Consider the following 16324-nt stretch of genomic DNA (forward strand, 5'->3'; position numbering starts at 1 on the left):
AATTGGGGTAACACATCTTGTAATGTCAACTGGCCTTCAGCTGGTCACACGATAAAGGCCCAGTTATTACCTTCTGAGACCAGATGAGGGAGACCTGTCTGCATATTTTCTCAACATGATTTACTGTAACAGACCCCACCATCAGCACTGAGTACATTTTCTGCAGCACTGTAAGTGGCTGTGTGTGTTTACTTACAACTTCATGTGGAATAAGTTAGTAAGGAGGATGAACTGCCTTCACCTTAATAAAATATAAATACTATTTTAGACATGTTTTCCATCATTAAGGTTATCAATAAGATGGCCCCACCAACTCTGTCTAATGTTTGGTAAAAGGCAGAATAGAAATGGTTAGATTTATTATCTAGTTCATAGTAACCTATAAGTACTGCATGGTGTACACAGAATGCATAACTGGCCCTAATAAAGTTTTTTAAAAACATTTTTGCAGAATGAAGTCTAAAATAAAACTACTTGTTAACAGGACTTGTAGTACAGCAGGTTTTTATTAGAAAACAACACAATTCAAAGCACAGGTATAAAAACACAAATGATTGTCTTACTAGCATAATGTAAATATGTTTTTATTAAAGCTGCAGGAGGTAGAAAAAAAAAACGCTAGAATTTGAAGTAGAGTGGGACTTCTTCCTTCAGTTCTCCCTCTCCCATCTCTGTCTAGCCCCTACCATTAGGCAAACACGGGCATGCGCCGGCTTCAAACCGTAACATTTACGAGTACTAATAATTTATTTCATTCAGAGGTGGCGTTATATAGCGGCGAATTCTTGAGAATATCCTGTTTTCACTCTAAAGCCCTCTGAGATGACATACTATGAATTGAGGCTCTAGTTAGCTATATAAACATGAACTTAAAATAGCTGCAGCCGTGAGCTACGGTTAGCAGAAGACTAAACTACTGACTCGTCTACTGCGTTTCCGTTTCCTCTCAGACCGGCTCTGGCGTGTCCTCGTACAGATGGCAGCAGTAGGCTTAGACCTCTGGTCCTCGTAGCAGGCTGCTGCCATCTAAACAAGGAGACGCCCCAGGCTAAACATGGCAAATGAGCCGGTGTTCGTGCTAGGCTAAGGGCTAACTCCAGCAGACCAGCTCCCCAAACTGTTTTCACAGCAAATGTCTGTTCCCTGGACAATAAACTGGACTGCTTTTTTTTTTTTTACACAATTTCGTTCACAATAAAAGTCTCTTATTAATAGTTTAGCCTTGAATTAGCTGCCGTAAACAAAACTGCATTTGCATTGGCAGAACAGCCAATAGGAACGCTCTCTCTCTCTGAAATGATTTGCGATTGGCCAAAGTCTCCCATCACGGGTAGATTTACTAAACTGACTACACAGCCAGGAGGAGATTCAGATGTCTAGTTTTCTCTCAGACCACTTGAATTACAATATCCTAAATGATTATTATGGACATTTTGCCCAATAACGCCAAAAATAAAGGGCCTCCCCCAGCTTTAATGTTGCTTTAATATCAATATCTATCCACAAATGCCTTGTCTAACATAAAGGTTCACTTCAACAAAATAAATGTGCTCCTTGTCAATCAGTCTTTCAAGTTCTCAGAATTATGGTCAACACTGAGATCATGTTAAGGCAACTCAAAACCTTGATTAAACATTAGGACAGGCCTACTGTGAATGTCTAAGTGTCACAGCTGACTGATAAACGCTAATCTCCATCTAATGCGTGTCATTGCAACACATATCTGCAGGTGCAGTCTGTTGAAGATTTAGGTTACATGTGAAACTTGTGCAATTCCTCACAGTCAAAAATTGAATGGAGACATACTGTATATCAAGTAATGAAGGTCTTTGTTTTCGGCATGGCACAGGCGAAATCCATTTAAGCCGCTAAACATTGACACCACAATATACTCAAACTTTGGTCTCATTTAGAACCGAAACCTAACACAATTTTATCCAAACTGGATTATTTCTGGCCTCAGATGATGGTCCCTTTGATCCAAAAAAAAGGCAGTATCCCTTGCTCTCTGTCCTGTAGAAGTGTCTCATACTTGGCAGAGGTTGTAGCAGGCCACAGGTTTCTCCAGCACGTTGTCTCCATCCACCTCATACACATAATCGCAGCGGTGTGTGATCAGAGGAGCATCGGACATCGCCACGCTCTGATTACCAAAGGAGATTACTGTGTCTCTCTGTAGGAAGAAGTCACCAACAGTACAGTTATCGAAAGGTAGTCAAAGTAGTAGAATTACATGAGTTTATAAAATGGCCGTGAAATTGAATGATGAGGTACGAAAGATATCCCCTATAATTAGCATTAGCATTTTCTTACATCCTATTCACAATTTTAACGTGAATGTAAATACTGTTTTCATACAGGTTGCTTTTCTCACTGGTTTAAAGAAAAACATTTGATCACATTTTTCCATGCACCAATTGGATATTTAGCTAAATAATATGTTAAAAGTTGTTGTGTTGTCAGCACTTTTTTGCTTTATGACATTCCCATTATCCTCAGCTGTACTTTGTGCACTAAACTAAGGTGAACACGGTGTGTTATTAGGGCGCCCTCTGCAGTTCTAAGCAAGACCCGCCCTACGAAGCACCCCGATTGGTTGAGGTCAGGCATTGACCTAGAGTAGTTAAGGTTAGGATAGCCGATTGGTCAGGGGATAGGACCTGAACAAATCGGGTTCAGTTACCTCGCACAAGCATAGACGCCTGGCCAACCGTAATGCGCAAATTCTATTGAAGGGCGGGTCTTGCCTAGAACCAGTGGGTTCCATAATAACGTCAACATGGTAGACATTATTAGATCTGTTAAGCATCAGCATGTTAGCTTTGTCATTGGGAGCTTGACACATGTTGACCTTAGGATTCACTGTATTACATCCTCACAGAGCTGCTAGCATGGCTGTAGACTCCCAAGTCTTGTTTACCCAAAATTTATCTTTGACAGTTGCTTAATATTTAATGTTATAGAGAAATACCTAAGATTTTAAATCATGTTTCCGGGGGTTTTAAATCATCACACGTGCATGTGCACTGTAACCTGAACAAAAATAAATAGTCCTCCTTACCCGATTAGGGCCACCTCCGTTTTCTGCATTAGATGGAGTATGAGTTGCACCATTATTGGCTGCTTTCTCAAAGTCCTTCCGACATAAATGAGCCATAATCCCAGCAGCTAAGGCATCACCAAGAACATTGATCATCGTCCGGAACCGGTCACTGAGAGTGAGAGGAGATAAATAATTCACACTTTGCCCCAACAGCCCCTTTAAGAACCACTTATGCTGTATATAGAAGAATCATTTTTGTGGGACTTACAGAACCCAATCTATGGCCACAATCAGCGAGATGTCAGCAGGCGGCAACCCCACCGAGGTCAGGACAATCACCATGGTAACCAGACCCGCCTGAGGTATCCCAGCTGCCCCGATGCTGGCTGCTGTCGCCGTTATACTGATGAGACAAGAGCCGGGATGTTAGAGATGTAAAATAAATAAACTGGTTCTCAACACAAATAACTAACCATGGGAGGATAAGGAGCTCAGTGTTTATCTCACCTAATAGTGACCAGCTGACCAAAGTCCAAGTCATACTCATTGACCTGGGCGATAAAGATGGCCGCCACTGCCTCGTACAGGGCAGTCCCATCCATGTTGATGGTAGCTCCCACTGGCAGCACGAAGCGAGCGATCTGCCGGTCCACTCCACAGTTCTCCAAGAGACACTTCATGGTGATGGGCAATGTGGCTGAGCTGCAGAGGGAGAGAACATGAGGAAATGGTCAAGTCAGAGTACATGAGCAACTAGAACTGGTAGGATGTCCTTACAGTACATACTGTTAAGATTTAAAACGAGAGAACCAAGACGCTGGGCTACATCTACCAAAAATATCTTACCTGGATGATGTGGCCAGTGCAATGACAAGAGCCTGCAGCAGCCCTCTGATGTAGGTGAAGGGGTTTTTGCGAGTGAAGAAGAAGTAGAAGAGAGGCAGCAGGATGAGGCCATGCACAAACAAACCACACAGGACCGTGATGAAGTACATGCCCAGCTTCTCTCCCAGGTGGGCCGGGTCGTGCATGTCCAGGATCTTCCCTGCCACCAGGAACACAATGCCAAAGGGGAAGTACCTGCATAGGGGCGAGAAGAGAATTCTTTATTTCACACAATTTTTTTCAACACAACCTCAAGATTACGACACCCTGCATTTCAAATTTCAAATTTGGTGTGGAAGAACTTGACTAGCCTTACCATAACCCCATCCAACACCTTTGGGATTAATTGGATTGCCGACTGTGTGCCTTATCTCCAATCAATCAATTAACATTTATTTATATAACGCTTTACAGCAACCAGCAGGTATCTAAAGTGCTTTAAATCAAGGACAAGCCTTATCCTTCAGCATTAGTGACCGCCCTTACAAATGATCTTGGGACTGAATAGGAAATCCCTGTCCTCAGGCTCTACAAAGACGAAGGCAGCAGATTAATGCCTTTGGAAGGAGATGTTCAGGTGTCCACATACGTTTGGCCATACAGTGCATGAAACTATCCCCAACAATTGTATTTATATTTAAGATTATTCAGCACTAATCTTATTTATTTCTCTTTGCGCCATTCAGTGTAATCCATGAGTTGACTCATCAGCTGTGAGAAGCAGTAAGGACACATAACTCTACCCGAGTTGCTGTGTGAGAGTTATTTTTAGATATAATCTGACACAGTCATCTATTTTTGAAAAGTGTTTGGGTAAAATTTCAATCTTACCACATGGCAGCGTTAATAATCTTCATGACGCACTCGTTGATGCACTGGCACACGTTCACTAATGGCGCCCCGCGTTCTCCCATCTTTCCCAGCAGCAGACCTGAGAACAGACAGTACATTCACATGTGAGTTTGCAAGTACGGTACCATTGTCTTACAAGTCACTCCTGATAAAGTGTTTATAATTACTTAATTAATCATGTATGCATAATCATTTACTAATGCTTAATAGATCAGATATTTGAGTCCCATCAGCTGGTTACCATGTCTGCAATTAATCCGGTTAGTAAGTCATTAACAGTGGTGGAAAGTAAGTAGGCTACATTTACTCCAGCACTGACAATCCTTATCCCCATTCTCCACTACATTAAAGTAGAGCTGATACTTTCCTGATTCATGTTTTACATAAGATAAGCAGCAGAGTGCATTGTTAAATAGAAGATTAACTGGTTCTCAACCTTTTGGGCTTGTTACCCCTTACAAAAAAGCAGTGTCTAGTTGGAACACCCTTGTCAGGTTTCAAATGTCTATGAGTTGTTACCAGTTCCACCATATCCCCTCTCAGAAGTTTCAACAATGGCTTAAGGCCCAAAGAAGTAAAGTGATCAAAAATTTCAAAAGAAACCCAAAAATGACAAACACTTTGTGTAGCAGAACTTAGTTTTTTCTTCTTTCCTACCCCATTAACCCTCTAATGACCCCTTAGATTTATTTTATGACTCTCTGGAGAGAACCCAACCCCTATGTTGGGAACCATCAGACTAAACTACCTAACTGTATAAACTCCATCAAAACCAGCTGCAACAGCAAAATTCTGCTTACACTTTGATGCATCAGAAACAATCGAACTACATGATATATTATGTCAGTTGCAGGGGCCATTTGATCTGCAAAACCAGTACACTTACTTTTAAAACGTATTACTATATCATGTTATCTACAAAAAAAAGTTATATTGAAGTCAGTTAATCTTTCTGATACACTAAAGAGCTTAAAAAGACAAAGTGTCATGTTGGATAAACACCAGGATGACTTTTCACAACCTGGCAACCCAAAGTTATTCTTTTTGTCTATTAAATTATTATCATGAACAAACATTAAACACTATAAAAAACATAATTTACGTCTATTAATTTATGATTTTGAGATGTTTTCTGTGATGTTCTGAGCTGTGCTTTTGTCTTACCCATTGTGGCGGAGAAGATGACAATCCCCAGTACGTTCATGCCCTTGCTGGTGCTGGGGACGATTTTATACTTGATGTCGGGAGCAGGGGTGATCTCCAGGAAGACCGGGTGGCCCAGTTGAGGGTTGTGGTAGTCGGGCATGATATACACATAGTTGGCCTGAGAGTCTTTTATACCAGAGTTCTGTACAATCGGGACCAGGTCCGTTCGGTACTGGAGTTGGATGAAAGAGAACGACCACATACATTTGTTAATATGTTAAATTAAATTAATGGACAGTATTTTACAATCCATTGCAAGTTTCCTCCTTTTGTCCACTCACCTGCTGAAAAGTTGCTTCAATTAGATTTGACGGGATCATGTTCCTATAAAAGACAATATACAGACAAATATATCAGATAAGATAAGGTCTGGACTTTGAGGTAATTTCTTTTTGTTAAAATGGATTTTATAAAATTGGTGTCCAAAAACTATTATTCAGGAACCGGTATCCACGATATTATATTGGTACCGTTATCAAAATGTTTTGAATGCTACCTAGCGCTCCACCTGACCTTTGTCTTACAGCAACGGATACAAACCAGCTACAGCTCACTTATAATAATCCTCCAGTAAGCCTGAGTGCACACACCAGACTGACGTCTTCATCGTACAGAGTGTAAAATTGCACAAGGACCTTCTGAGAAAGTGCAGGCTTAACAGATCACAATTAAGTGTCTCCCTATTCTTAGCCAACCTGCTGCGTAAAAGTGACACTGTCGTGTTTCCTTCCCCTTTTTTAAATTTGTTGCTAAAATGGCCTGCTGAAAAAAAGACTTCTAGATTCTGATTGTTTTTCTCATATGTAAATGTAATTAAGTAATTAATTAATGTAAATGTATTAAGATGTTCTGCCATTTAATTTGTTTCATAATTTTTGGAGTTTACTAAGTGTTTAAAAAAAAAAGTAATTTTCAGGAAACTTTATTCGCTGAGAATTTTATAATTTCTGACTTTCCATTATGTATTTGTGAGAGCTATTATGTCAGCTCCCAGAGTCAAACTGATCCCTCAAGATCGTGTGATTAGGGAGCTTCCTGTTCCCGAGAAAAAACACACGAAGATCACAAGGTCAGAACTGGATTTGTACTGGATTTATTTGGTCTGTACTGGTTTTCCGCAGGTGGTAAAAGGGTATTACACAGCAAATCCTTATCATGAAAAACAACACTAATACTCTTCATCCATCAAAGTGAGCGTGTTTATGTGTTGGTTTTTTATGTTTAACCTGCTAAAAATAACCTTTAGACTCCTTTCTCAATGCCAGAAAGTATTTTTTCCTTTTGTGTCACGTCCATTGTTACAAGCACGCCATAAAGTGTAAACTTTTCCCCCTCCTCTGCTCAGACTGAACTACTACTACTACTACTGTCTCTACTGGCTCTGCTATTCTCCAAAAGAGATAAGCTACTCTTACAACATACAGTAGGCTAAGAAAAAAACCTATAAAGCAGCATGGAGGCCAGTGAAAATGTTACAGTGGTTACTTATAATTAATTTGGTGTTTGAGCACTTCTTGGGCGAAAATGAACATATCTATCCGGGTGTCTTTTTTCCACCACAGCCAACCGGAGCTGGAGAGTCAATTGTCCTGGGAGTGAATGCTGATTGTATCCTTTCCCACTGCAGACAAAAGCCAGCTATTACTGGGTCTAAGTGGGTATTTTGGCCAGCGGGAAAGGGGTATAAAACGATGGAGAGGGATAATCTGGAATCTCCTGATATACCCATGCCAGGAGGGGGATTTTCTCCATTTTTATGAAAGAAGTGAAGGTGGGAAATATTTTTTTTTCCAGTCATCAGTTCTTTTCCAAAAATAGCAGGTACCCCAATCATGTCATTATGTCTTTGTATTTTTTTCTAATGGGGAAATCTGCATAATGCGGTTTTTACAAGAAAATCTGTTTACCAGGAAAGCCTGATTGTTTATTTTGACAGAATGCTGTACAGTCCTACAAGCTGCTCTAATGAAATGCTATAGAGCATATAACATCTTAGAAGAGCCAATCTTTATTATGCTATTATGCTGTTTTTAGCCGTTCTAGTAGCAGGGCTCTATAGGTCTGAAGGTCCACCACTTGGGCCAGACTGAAATATCTCAACAACTATTTAATAGATGGCCATGGAATTTAGTACACATATTCATGGTGCCCAGGGGATAAATCCTAATGACTTCAGTGATCCCCTGACATTTCCTTTAGCGCCACCAGCAGGTTAAAGTTTGCTCTTGTCAAGTGATATACGGCAACATCTACAAGATGGATTGGCACCAAAGTTTGTGTAGACATTCATGGACCCCCACATGATGAATCACAATGACTTTGATAATTAACATTGTCATTGATAGCATTGTTAGCATGCTGACATTAGCACTTAGTTCAAAGCATTGCTGTGTCTAAGTGCAGCCTCACAGGGCCGCTATCATGGTTGTAAACTCTTGTTCGTCGTGGAAGGAAAGGAAGAATTATATTGACTCGTGTAAGAGGTTTGATACAGAGCAGCATGTACAGCTGGTAGGGACCCCATCATTATGTTTACTTTGTCTATGAGTGAGCGTTTGTGTCTGCCAGCGTTTACCTGATGAGGTCCAGCAGAGCGTCAGCGGAGGTCATAACAGGCCCTGAACTTGCATGGTGGCCCTCTTTCTCTGAGCCCGTCCCCGGGTGAATGATGAGCACCAGCACGATGCCGACGATGACAGCGATGAAGGTGGTCCACAGGTAGTAGGTGATGGTCAGGACTCCCAGCCGACCGCTTGCCCTCGTGTCCATGGCTGACAGGCCGGACATGAGACTGGATGGGAAAACAGGAGGATTACAACTCTTGTTTAAACTGTGAAATGCTGAGTTTTCAACACATTTCAAAACAATGAATTAAAGAGTTGTATACTTTATTAAATAATTTAAGAGCATTTTGAAAACAAATCTTCCCAGACCAGATTAAAAATCGAAATCTTGTCTGAATGCAGCATTACCCGTTGCCAAGTGAACAACCAGGATTACCCAGGCCTCTCATATCTAAAGAAATATTCTCCCCCCCCAAAAAATATTTTTTATAATTAGTTTCCCCCTGTAACATTTGCACTCATAAACATATTACTTCTTTGAGAATGGAGCTTCATATACATTTCTTATTACATACATTATATTGCTTAATGAAACAATCTGTGTATATAAAAGGAATTCCAGGTGATATATGTATAAATAATAAATCTATTCTGTATGAGGAGTTTTCTGTGGTTGATGCTGATGATAATCCTGTAATAACATGAGGATATTTATTAGGTATATCAGATGACTTATTCATTTCATAATTCTTCTCTGATCAGGGTAAGAGAGAATGTGACAGGTTTTATATATCAGCTTCAAAACACTGCAGCTGTTTGCGGTTGCATTTCACCTGAGTGAGGACTTCTCTTACCTGGAGGTGATGAGCGGCAGAATCAACATCTTTAACATCCTCATCAGCAGCTCTCCAGGGAAGGAGAAGTAGATCTTAGCCTGTGTGAGAGAGCAACACATGAAGCAAACCTTATTTTGGACAGTAAGGACCAAATTACTTTAGCTAACATTGAAATCTAACAAAATGCTCTTTTAAATGATTTTTTAAAATCACTTTTTATGTGCCTCATTTGGGTGTAACTCATATGTTAATTCAACATATTAAAGACGTTGTTGTCCACATTCTCAACCGGCAGGTAAAACAACTGCTTTGCAAAGTCCCAGCAGGTGTGCATGTGTCCCTTTGTTGCAATTTGCTATTTGTGTTTTCCAGATTGTTTCTTTGCTCAGCAGATTTCGATGCTGTATGTTTTATGGGCTGCTGCCAGCTCACAAGGTTACATTGCTGAGCACACTGGACACTAATCATTGATTAAGACTCTGCCAAAACACATAAGCTATCTGGTCCATTTAGAGCATTTTACATCACAGTAACATAATATCAGGAGAATCCTTTAAACAGACATTTAAACATTTCTAAAAGATTGGATGAATACTAGAGATAAACTTGCTCATGAAATGAAAGCAAAACAATCAACATTTAAAAGAGTTTTATCATACAAATACCATATATTCTTTAAAACTGCAATGATTGTTTGAACAAGTGCAGAAACAAGCTCTAAACATAACACTGACATCAACTATTGAGTTCAAATGGCGATCTGGCTAGCAAATAGTTGCCTATTTATTTACACATTCGGCAGTTACGGAGCAACATTCATTTGTTTGGCATTGTGTTGCTCGATGAATATGCTCTGTTTTGGTCTCCACCAACCACTGAGGGAAATGTATGGCAGCTAAATGCTACACTACTTTCACCGGCTAGTTGTTAACTGTGTCTGTCTGATTTGTCTATTACATAAGTGGCTTTAACCACAGTTTCAGTGCATGGCAGAAATGAGCAGGACAGACTGGCTGTTACTTCCCATCCTGAATAATGAGTTGATTTGCGCACTCTGTTAAAAGTACCACCACATTCTATTAAGGTAATACTGGATAATAGAAATCTGTAAGATCCAAAGCCAGTCACATTGCCTCCTGTTAATTTGCTATCCATCCATACCTGTGTGGACAGGTTGAAGGCCCTGAGGACAAATCCAAGCACACAGCCCGTCACTACAGCGAAGACGGAGAGTGTCAGCAGGCCGTTCCTCTTGCAGTAGTCCTTAATGTACGCCCTGGTTTTCAACGACACTATATTCTTTAACCAGTGCATTATGATTCAAGCTCGGTCCGTATGCCAGCAGACCCACCCTCCCCCCTGAGTGACTACAGATATCCTGAATCTGAGTGAGTAAGGTCTATCAGTATGTATCCCACAGGATCCGAGGCGGAGGACAGCTAGTGGATGTGATCAAATGTGGGTCCTGTCTCTCACACCGAGGAGCTCATCCAGACTGAGAGACAAAGTGTTGACGAACTGATTCCTGGTAAAGCATTGCCTAAAAGGATTATCCCTATCCCATGCATACAGAGACTTCCACACAGCCACTCAGGCTTAGAGGCTCAGCACTGATTAGCTCACAGCTCATTATTATAGTTAACTGTAGTATTATAGTTATTACTACCCACGCCTAAGTTTTCCTATTCATGAAACAGCTGCGTGGTCTTTGACCTCTGTGACTTGCAACACATACTGTTGCTAACATGTATGTTGTACATCCTCCAATCAGTCATGTTTTGGGTTGATTAACTAATTAGATGACAATCACAAGATAAAATATTATGAAAGGTATTATAAATAAGATATAAATCTATGGTCTGAATTACATAAAACCTTTGATTGTGTGATCACTGATTGTTGCTTTCTAGGACACAATAATGGTTAGGGGATGGATTTGCATGTATGGACAGGATTACTAGAAGGCAGAGGTCAAAGGTGAGACACCAGCATCAGTCCTCAGTGTTCAAGACGTCCTGACACTTGCTGTCCTCTGATCTTACCATGACATTGGCTGTGGCTGTCGTCTGTTCAGGGATTAGGGCGTGCACTGAGTCAGGTCATGGCATTTTAATTGGCAAATAAAGCCTTGTTGGACATTAGAAGCAGCCTCAAAGGAACTTAAACGGCAAGCTGATGAGGAGAATGTGTTAGGATTCTGCAATAAGACAAATGATCACTGGCGGTAGAATCAGAAGTATGGCTCTAGACAATAGGAAACTAATGGGTGGGGTATCAGTTAGCTGTTAACAGGAAGCATTACATGCCATTGTTATTAGCTGCCCAAGTTGTGTCTATGTCTATACTAGCATGTTGTTTGCATGGCTTGTTAATTAGTCAAACTACATCTGCTGCAGTCAAAGCATCCGTGCTGACCTGGGAACAGATCCAAAGTTGACTCTCTCCTGTCCAACAGTGTCTGCCTACGTCACTTGTACTAATCCAATAACATTTAATCCTTGTCTTGACGCAGCAAGATCAACGAATGGTACAAAAGGGACACACGCAGTTAAAAACATTTGTCTGTTTCTTTGTGCACATCAATCCCCCAAATGACCCAAAAATGGCGGAACTTTAGAGCACCCCACCCACATCTTATAGTCAATATTTTTATAATAACAAGGTATCAAGTGACCAATGGAGCTGTAACAGAAAGCATAGCATGCCATTGTTATTAGCTGCCTAAGTTGTGTCTATGTCTATTCCAGCATGTTGTTTGCATGACTTGTTGATTAGTTTACCTAGGTTTGCTGCCGTCTATAAAAGTTGATGTCAAAATGACATTAACTTTTATACTTTTGTTTCATTAGACCTTTCCTCCCATGTCTCAGCTTCTCTCCTCTGTCTTCACGCAACACAGCTACTCCTCAGTAGTGTTAACCTCTGTCATGTATCACAAGTGTCTCATGTTCAGCTGTCTGTCCTACAGTGGAAGTTAATGTGCTCCTGGTGTGTCTCTGCTCTCCCCTCCAGCTGGCCCCATGGTCAGGCCCTCAGTCTCTCTGCTTCCCCCTTCCTCTGAGCAGCTCTCTGGGGGCTCGGCCACGCTGGCCTGCCTGCTGACTGGCTACTCTCCTCAGGGAGCTGTGGTGAGCTGGGAGCTGGACGGTACAGAGGTGACAGGTCCTGAGCAGCTCCGAGGAGGAGAAGAGTGGACGCTACAGCAGCAGCAGCACCCTGAGCCTGAGCCAGGAGCGCTGGATGTTAGGAGAGCTGTACTCCTGCAGGGTCCTCCATCATGGCCACAACCAGATCCAGTCCCTCCACAGGAGCCAGTGTAAGGGCTAGAGGGGCTGGCTGAAGCCCAGGAAAGGAGCTCTGTGTGGGGGGAGCAGGAGGAACACACCTGCTGCTCTGATCAATATGAGTTTCAATGTTTGTAGAGGAAACTAAAGCTTTGTGTGACAGAACAGCACTGCTGTAAAGTGTTGGACAGCAACTTAGAGAGTAATGTGTGTAGCTCAGCAGAGTAGTAAGAGTAGTAAGAAATGTAATGGTTTCATATCTTCAACTGATACTCCTCTCTGTGGGAAATAAAAAGCTTTGGATTAAACATGTAAATATTAATGTTTCTCCTTTTTAAATCGGTAATGAGAGTGGCATTGCACAGTAGTAAAGAAAAGTAAATAATTCATGTTTTTATAATGCTAAAAACTTGGAAAATAATGTGAACTTGATTTTTTAGCGAGGCAGAAATCATGAGAATCATGAGAATCAAATTTGTGATCAAGCAACATTTGTCTACTTAAATCTGAACAAAAGCTGATGTGGGGTCATTAGATTTTTAAGTGTGTTTAATTAAGTATTAATGTAAATATGTAGTTTGTGCTTGGTGGGGTTACTGTCAGCTCTGTGCTCAGTGGTCTGTGTCAGAGTCTCTTCCTCTTCAGCAGCTGCAGTCGGTTCCTGCTGTAACAGCTCAGAGTCTCTGCAGTCTGACTGAGGGAGGTTTTTGTACGACGAAAAATCACTGTGTGAACACTGCAGCACTGTTTATCTCATGGACACTCTGACAGTAATAAACTGCTGCATCTTCAGCCTTAACTCCACTGATGGTCATTGCAGCGTTCACTCCGTCTCCTCGGCCAGAGAATCTAGAGGAAAACTCACTTGTGGGATTTGTACCCAAGTTGATGACCAACTTTGGAGCTTCTCCAGATTTCTGCTGGTACCAGTATACTCTACTATCTCCATCTGACCAAACATAAACTTTTGGGTTGGTTTTACAGGTGAGAGTGACTGCAGATCCACGAGAAGATGTTGCGACTGCAGGTTGAGTCACTGTCACTTGACTACTAGATCCTTAAAAAAAGACACGTAAAAAACTGTACATTAAGTCATATTAAGATGTAGAATGGTTTAATCCAGCAATTACTCTATGTATGTGACTGGTAATTGAAATAATTTCAAAATAATCCTGACCTGTAAAACAGCAGCAGGCCAGCGTCCAGATGAGGATGGTGATGAGAGTCATGGTGGTTGTGCTTTCTGCTGTGTTGACTGACAGATCTGAGTCCTGCAGTGTTGAACTCCCAGGACTATAAACCTTCTCAGTTCACTGGAGGATCAGCTGACCATGCAAAGTCTCCTCTCTATGGAAATGATTTCTCTGCTCTCAACAGACTGAAGGCAACGTGGGACACAACATCAGGAGGAATACTGCTCGGATTAACAATATCTCTGATCTTAATGGATTAGAAGAATATATTGATATTAGAAGCGCAGTTGAGGATGAGTTTGTGTCCACTGTGGTTGGTATGAGATGTCTGTTTGTCTGCCTTTAAATTACTTACAGGGTTTACTGAAGATAAATAACACATTTCACTTCTGCTTAATATGAGTTTGGTAATTATTTTCATTTTAAATCATCATGTTTATTTAACTTTGTATCAACTTATATAAAGTATCAACTTATATAAAACTGTGAAATATGAGTAATATGAGTTTCTTCTGGGCAGAAACATTTGGGGGTGGCAGTAGCTCAGTCTGTAGGGACTTGTCTTGGTAACCAGAGGGTAGCTGGTTTAAGTCCCCCGTATGAACCAAGTACGGAGTGTGGAGTGGAAGCTGGAGAGGTGCCAGTTCACCTCCTGGGTGCTGCCATGGTGCCTTTGAGAAGGCACTGAACCTCCAACTGCTCCGGGTCCAAGTTACACTGAATTGTATTACTTTCACTCTAAGAGAAACTATTCATTCAATAAAAAATGTGGCATGGACATTAATAATGACATCAATTATCAATAAACAAAACTGTGGATTATAATGAGTCAGTGTTTTGTGATTCTTTCAAAATATATTCATTATAAAAAAATATATTCTTGATCTTCGCAGTATCAAACCTGATATTATACCGTACCTGACAGTACAGGAGATGTTGTATTTTTATTACTTTGTGACGTTTGAATGGAAAACACTACGTTTTGAGTTTGAAATCCTTTGTATTTTTTAAATGTTTAGTAATGATAATCATAAAATACTACTACTACTACTACTACTACTAATAATAATAATAATAATAACAATAATAACAGTGGCTATAGTCCAACAACAATGTAACATTCCCAGTTTTCTCTTAAAGAGTTGAATTAATTTATAAGAAAATAATTTTAAAACTATATGTGTAAGAGCATCTGTGAGTTTGTGTCAGTTTGATTTAGATTCATTGTGGTTCTGCTTGATGACTCTTGTGTTGTGTTCACTGGACCAGTTCTCTTCATCACAGTCTCTTCACCAACCCTCTGCACCTGCAGCAGGCCGCTTTCACTTCAATCAAACTGAAGGTTTTTGTACGGCGACAAATCACTGTGTGAACACATTACCAGTATGAAGACCCAGACAGTAGTAATCTCCAGCATCTTCAGCCTTAACATCACTGATGGTTAAAGTGTAGTGAGAACCAGATCTACTGCCACTGAATCGAGGTGGAGTTCCAGTGAAGAGGGTTGATGCTTTGTATATAAGAAGTTTGGGAGCCTGTCCAGGTTTCTGAAGGTACCAACTGAGATCAGCACCAATATCTGAACTCCCTGAGGCGCTGATGGTCACAGTCCCTCCAAGACTAACAGACTTGGATTTGTCAGCCTGAGTCAGAAATTTGTTGGCAGACGACTCTGAAATGATAAAAGAAATGTGACCTTGAGAATCAGCAGGTTAGATTATAATACATTAGATATTAATCAAACCACAACATGAGATTCATTTTACAAAATCTCTCACCCTGACTCAGAAAACCCAACATGACAAACAGAGTTATTAGCAACATCATCCTGATGCAGTTTTCAGTGTGAGTGCATGGAAACAGTTCAGACTCTCTGTGACATAAGAACTTAAAACTGTGAGGAGCAGTGATGCATGAAAATCATGCAAAACACATCTGGGTACACCTGTCCTTGTGAAACAGAAAGGGAGAGATGAGGAGGAGTCAGTAGAGGCTACATCTCCCTGTGGACGGATTAAGAACATGTAGAATCTTTGGACTTTCTGTTCGTCTTCTCTCTGCAAAATTTCCCAAAGGCCTTTGTGCTCATAAATAGATACAGACTGCCCTCTGCTGGCTTTACATGTTCAACAATTTCATATGGACATGAGACTGATTTTGTTTTCGGCCTTCAACTCTTTTCATGATCAAGACTTCAATCTGTTAATTCAGATCCAGTGCTTGGAGATAGGTCTGGCAATGTGAGACTACTTCAGCTGTGACACTGCTGGACTCAGGAGGGTCAGGGCTGCCCTACACATAAAATGTATATTCTTGATTATTGCCATCAAGCGCACCCAAAACATTAGTATGACCTCCATCAGCAGCTGCTAACAGGTTAAAACTCCTCTGAAGCTCTGATACATTTCAGCTGAAATATAAGTCACTTCCTGTCCTGAAAGTTGGTAAAGTGCTTTTACTT

At 40.8% G+C, this 16324-nt stretch overlaps 1 protein-coding gene, 1 long non-coding RNA gene and 2 gene segments (V, D, J or C); 1 reads left to right on the forward strand and 3 right to left on the reverse strand.

Moving 5' to 3' along the window:
* Window positions 1-15743, reverse strand: part of LOC120549766 — a 40436-nt gene extending 24693 nt beyond the window's left edge. Inside the window, 2 exon segments of the V gene segment in view lie at window positions 15238-15535; window positions 15642-15743. Coding sequence covers window positions 15238-15535; window positions 15642-15690 — 347 coding nt within the window.
* Window positions 488-10920, reverse strand: slc1a8b (solute carrier family 1 member 8b). The gene is made up of 11 exons (XM_039786884.1): window positions 10548-10920; window positions 9405-9484; window positions 8562-8777; window positions 6268-6310; window positions 5945-6158; window positions 4760-4859; window positions 3890-4123; window positions 3551-3745; window positions 3312-3446; window positions 3062-3212; window positions 488-2173 (listed from the first exon to the last, which is right to left on the reverse strand). The coding sequence occupies exons 1-11, from the start codon at window positions 10698-10700 to the stop codon at window positions 2027-2029; spliced, it is 1668 nt and encodes a 555-aa protein (XP_039642818.1). The 5' UTR covers window positions 10701-10920; the 3' UTR covers window positions 488-2026.
* Window positions 13272-13976, reverse strand: LOC120549768. The segment is given in 2 exon segments: window positions 13272-13727; window positions 13848-13976. Coding segments are annotated over 2 exon segments (387 nt in total).
* LOC120549770 lies at window positions 13507-14688 on the forward strand. Its single transcript, XR_005637430.1, has 2 exons — window positions 13507-13593; window positions 13933-14688. It is a non-coding gene; the product is annotated as an uncharacterized LOC120549770 (long non-coding RNA).
* Window positions 15744-16324: the final 581 nt, after the last annotated feature.

The sequence above is a fragment of the Perca fluviatilis genome, chromosome 20 (genome assembly GCF_010015445.1).
Source record: "Perca fluviatilis chromosome 20, GENO_Pfluv_1.0, whole genome shotgun sequence".
In the NCBI taxonomy this organism is placed as follows: domain Eukaryota; kingdom Metazoa; phylum Chordata; class Actinopteri; order Perciformes; family Percidae; genus Perca; species Perca fluviatilis.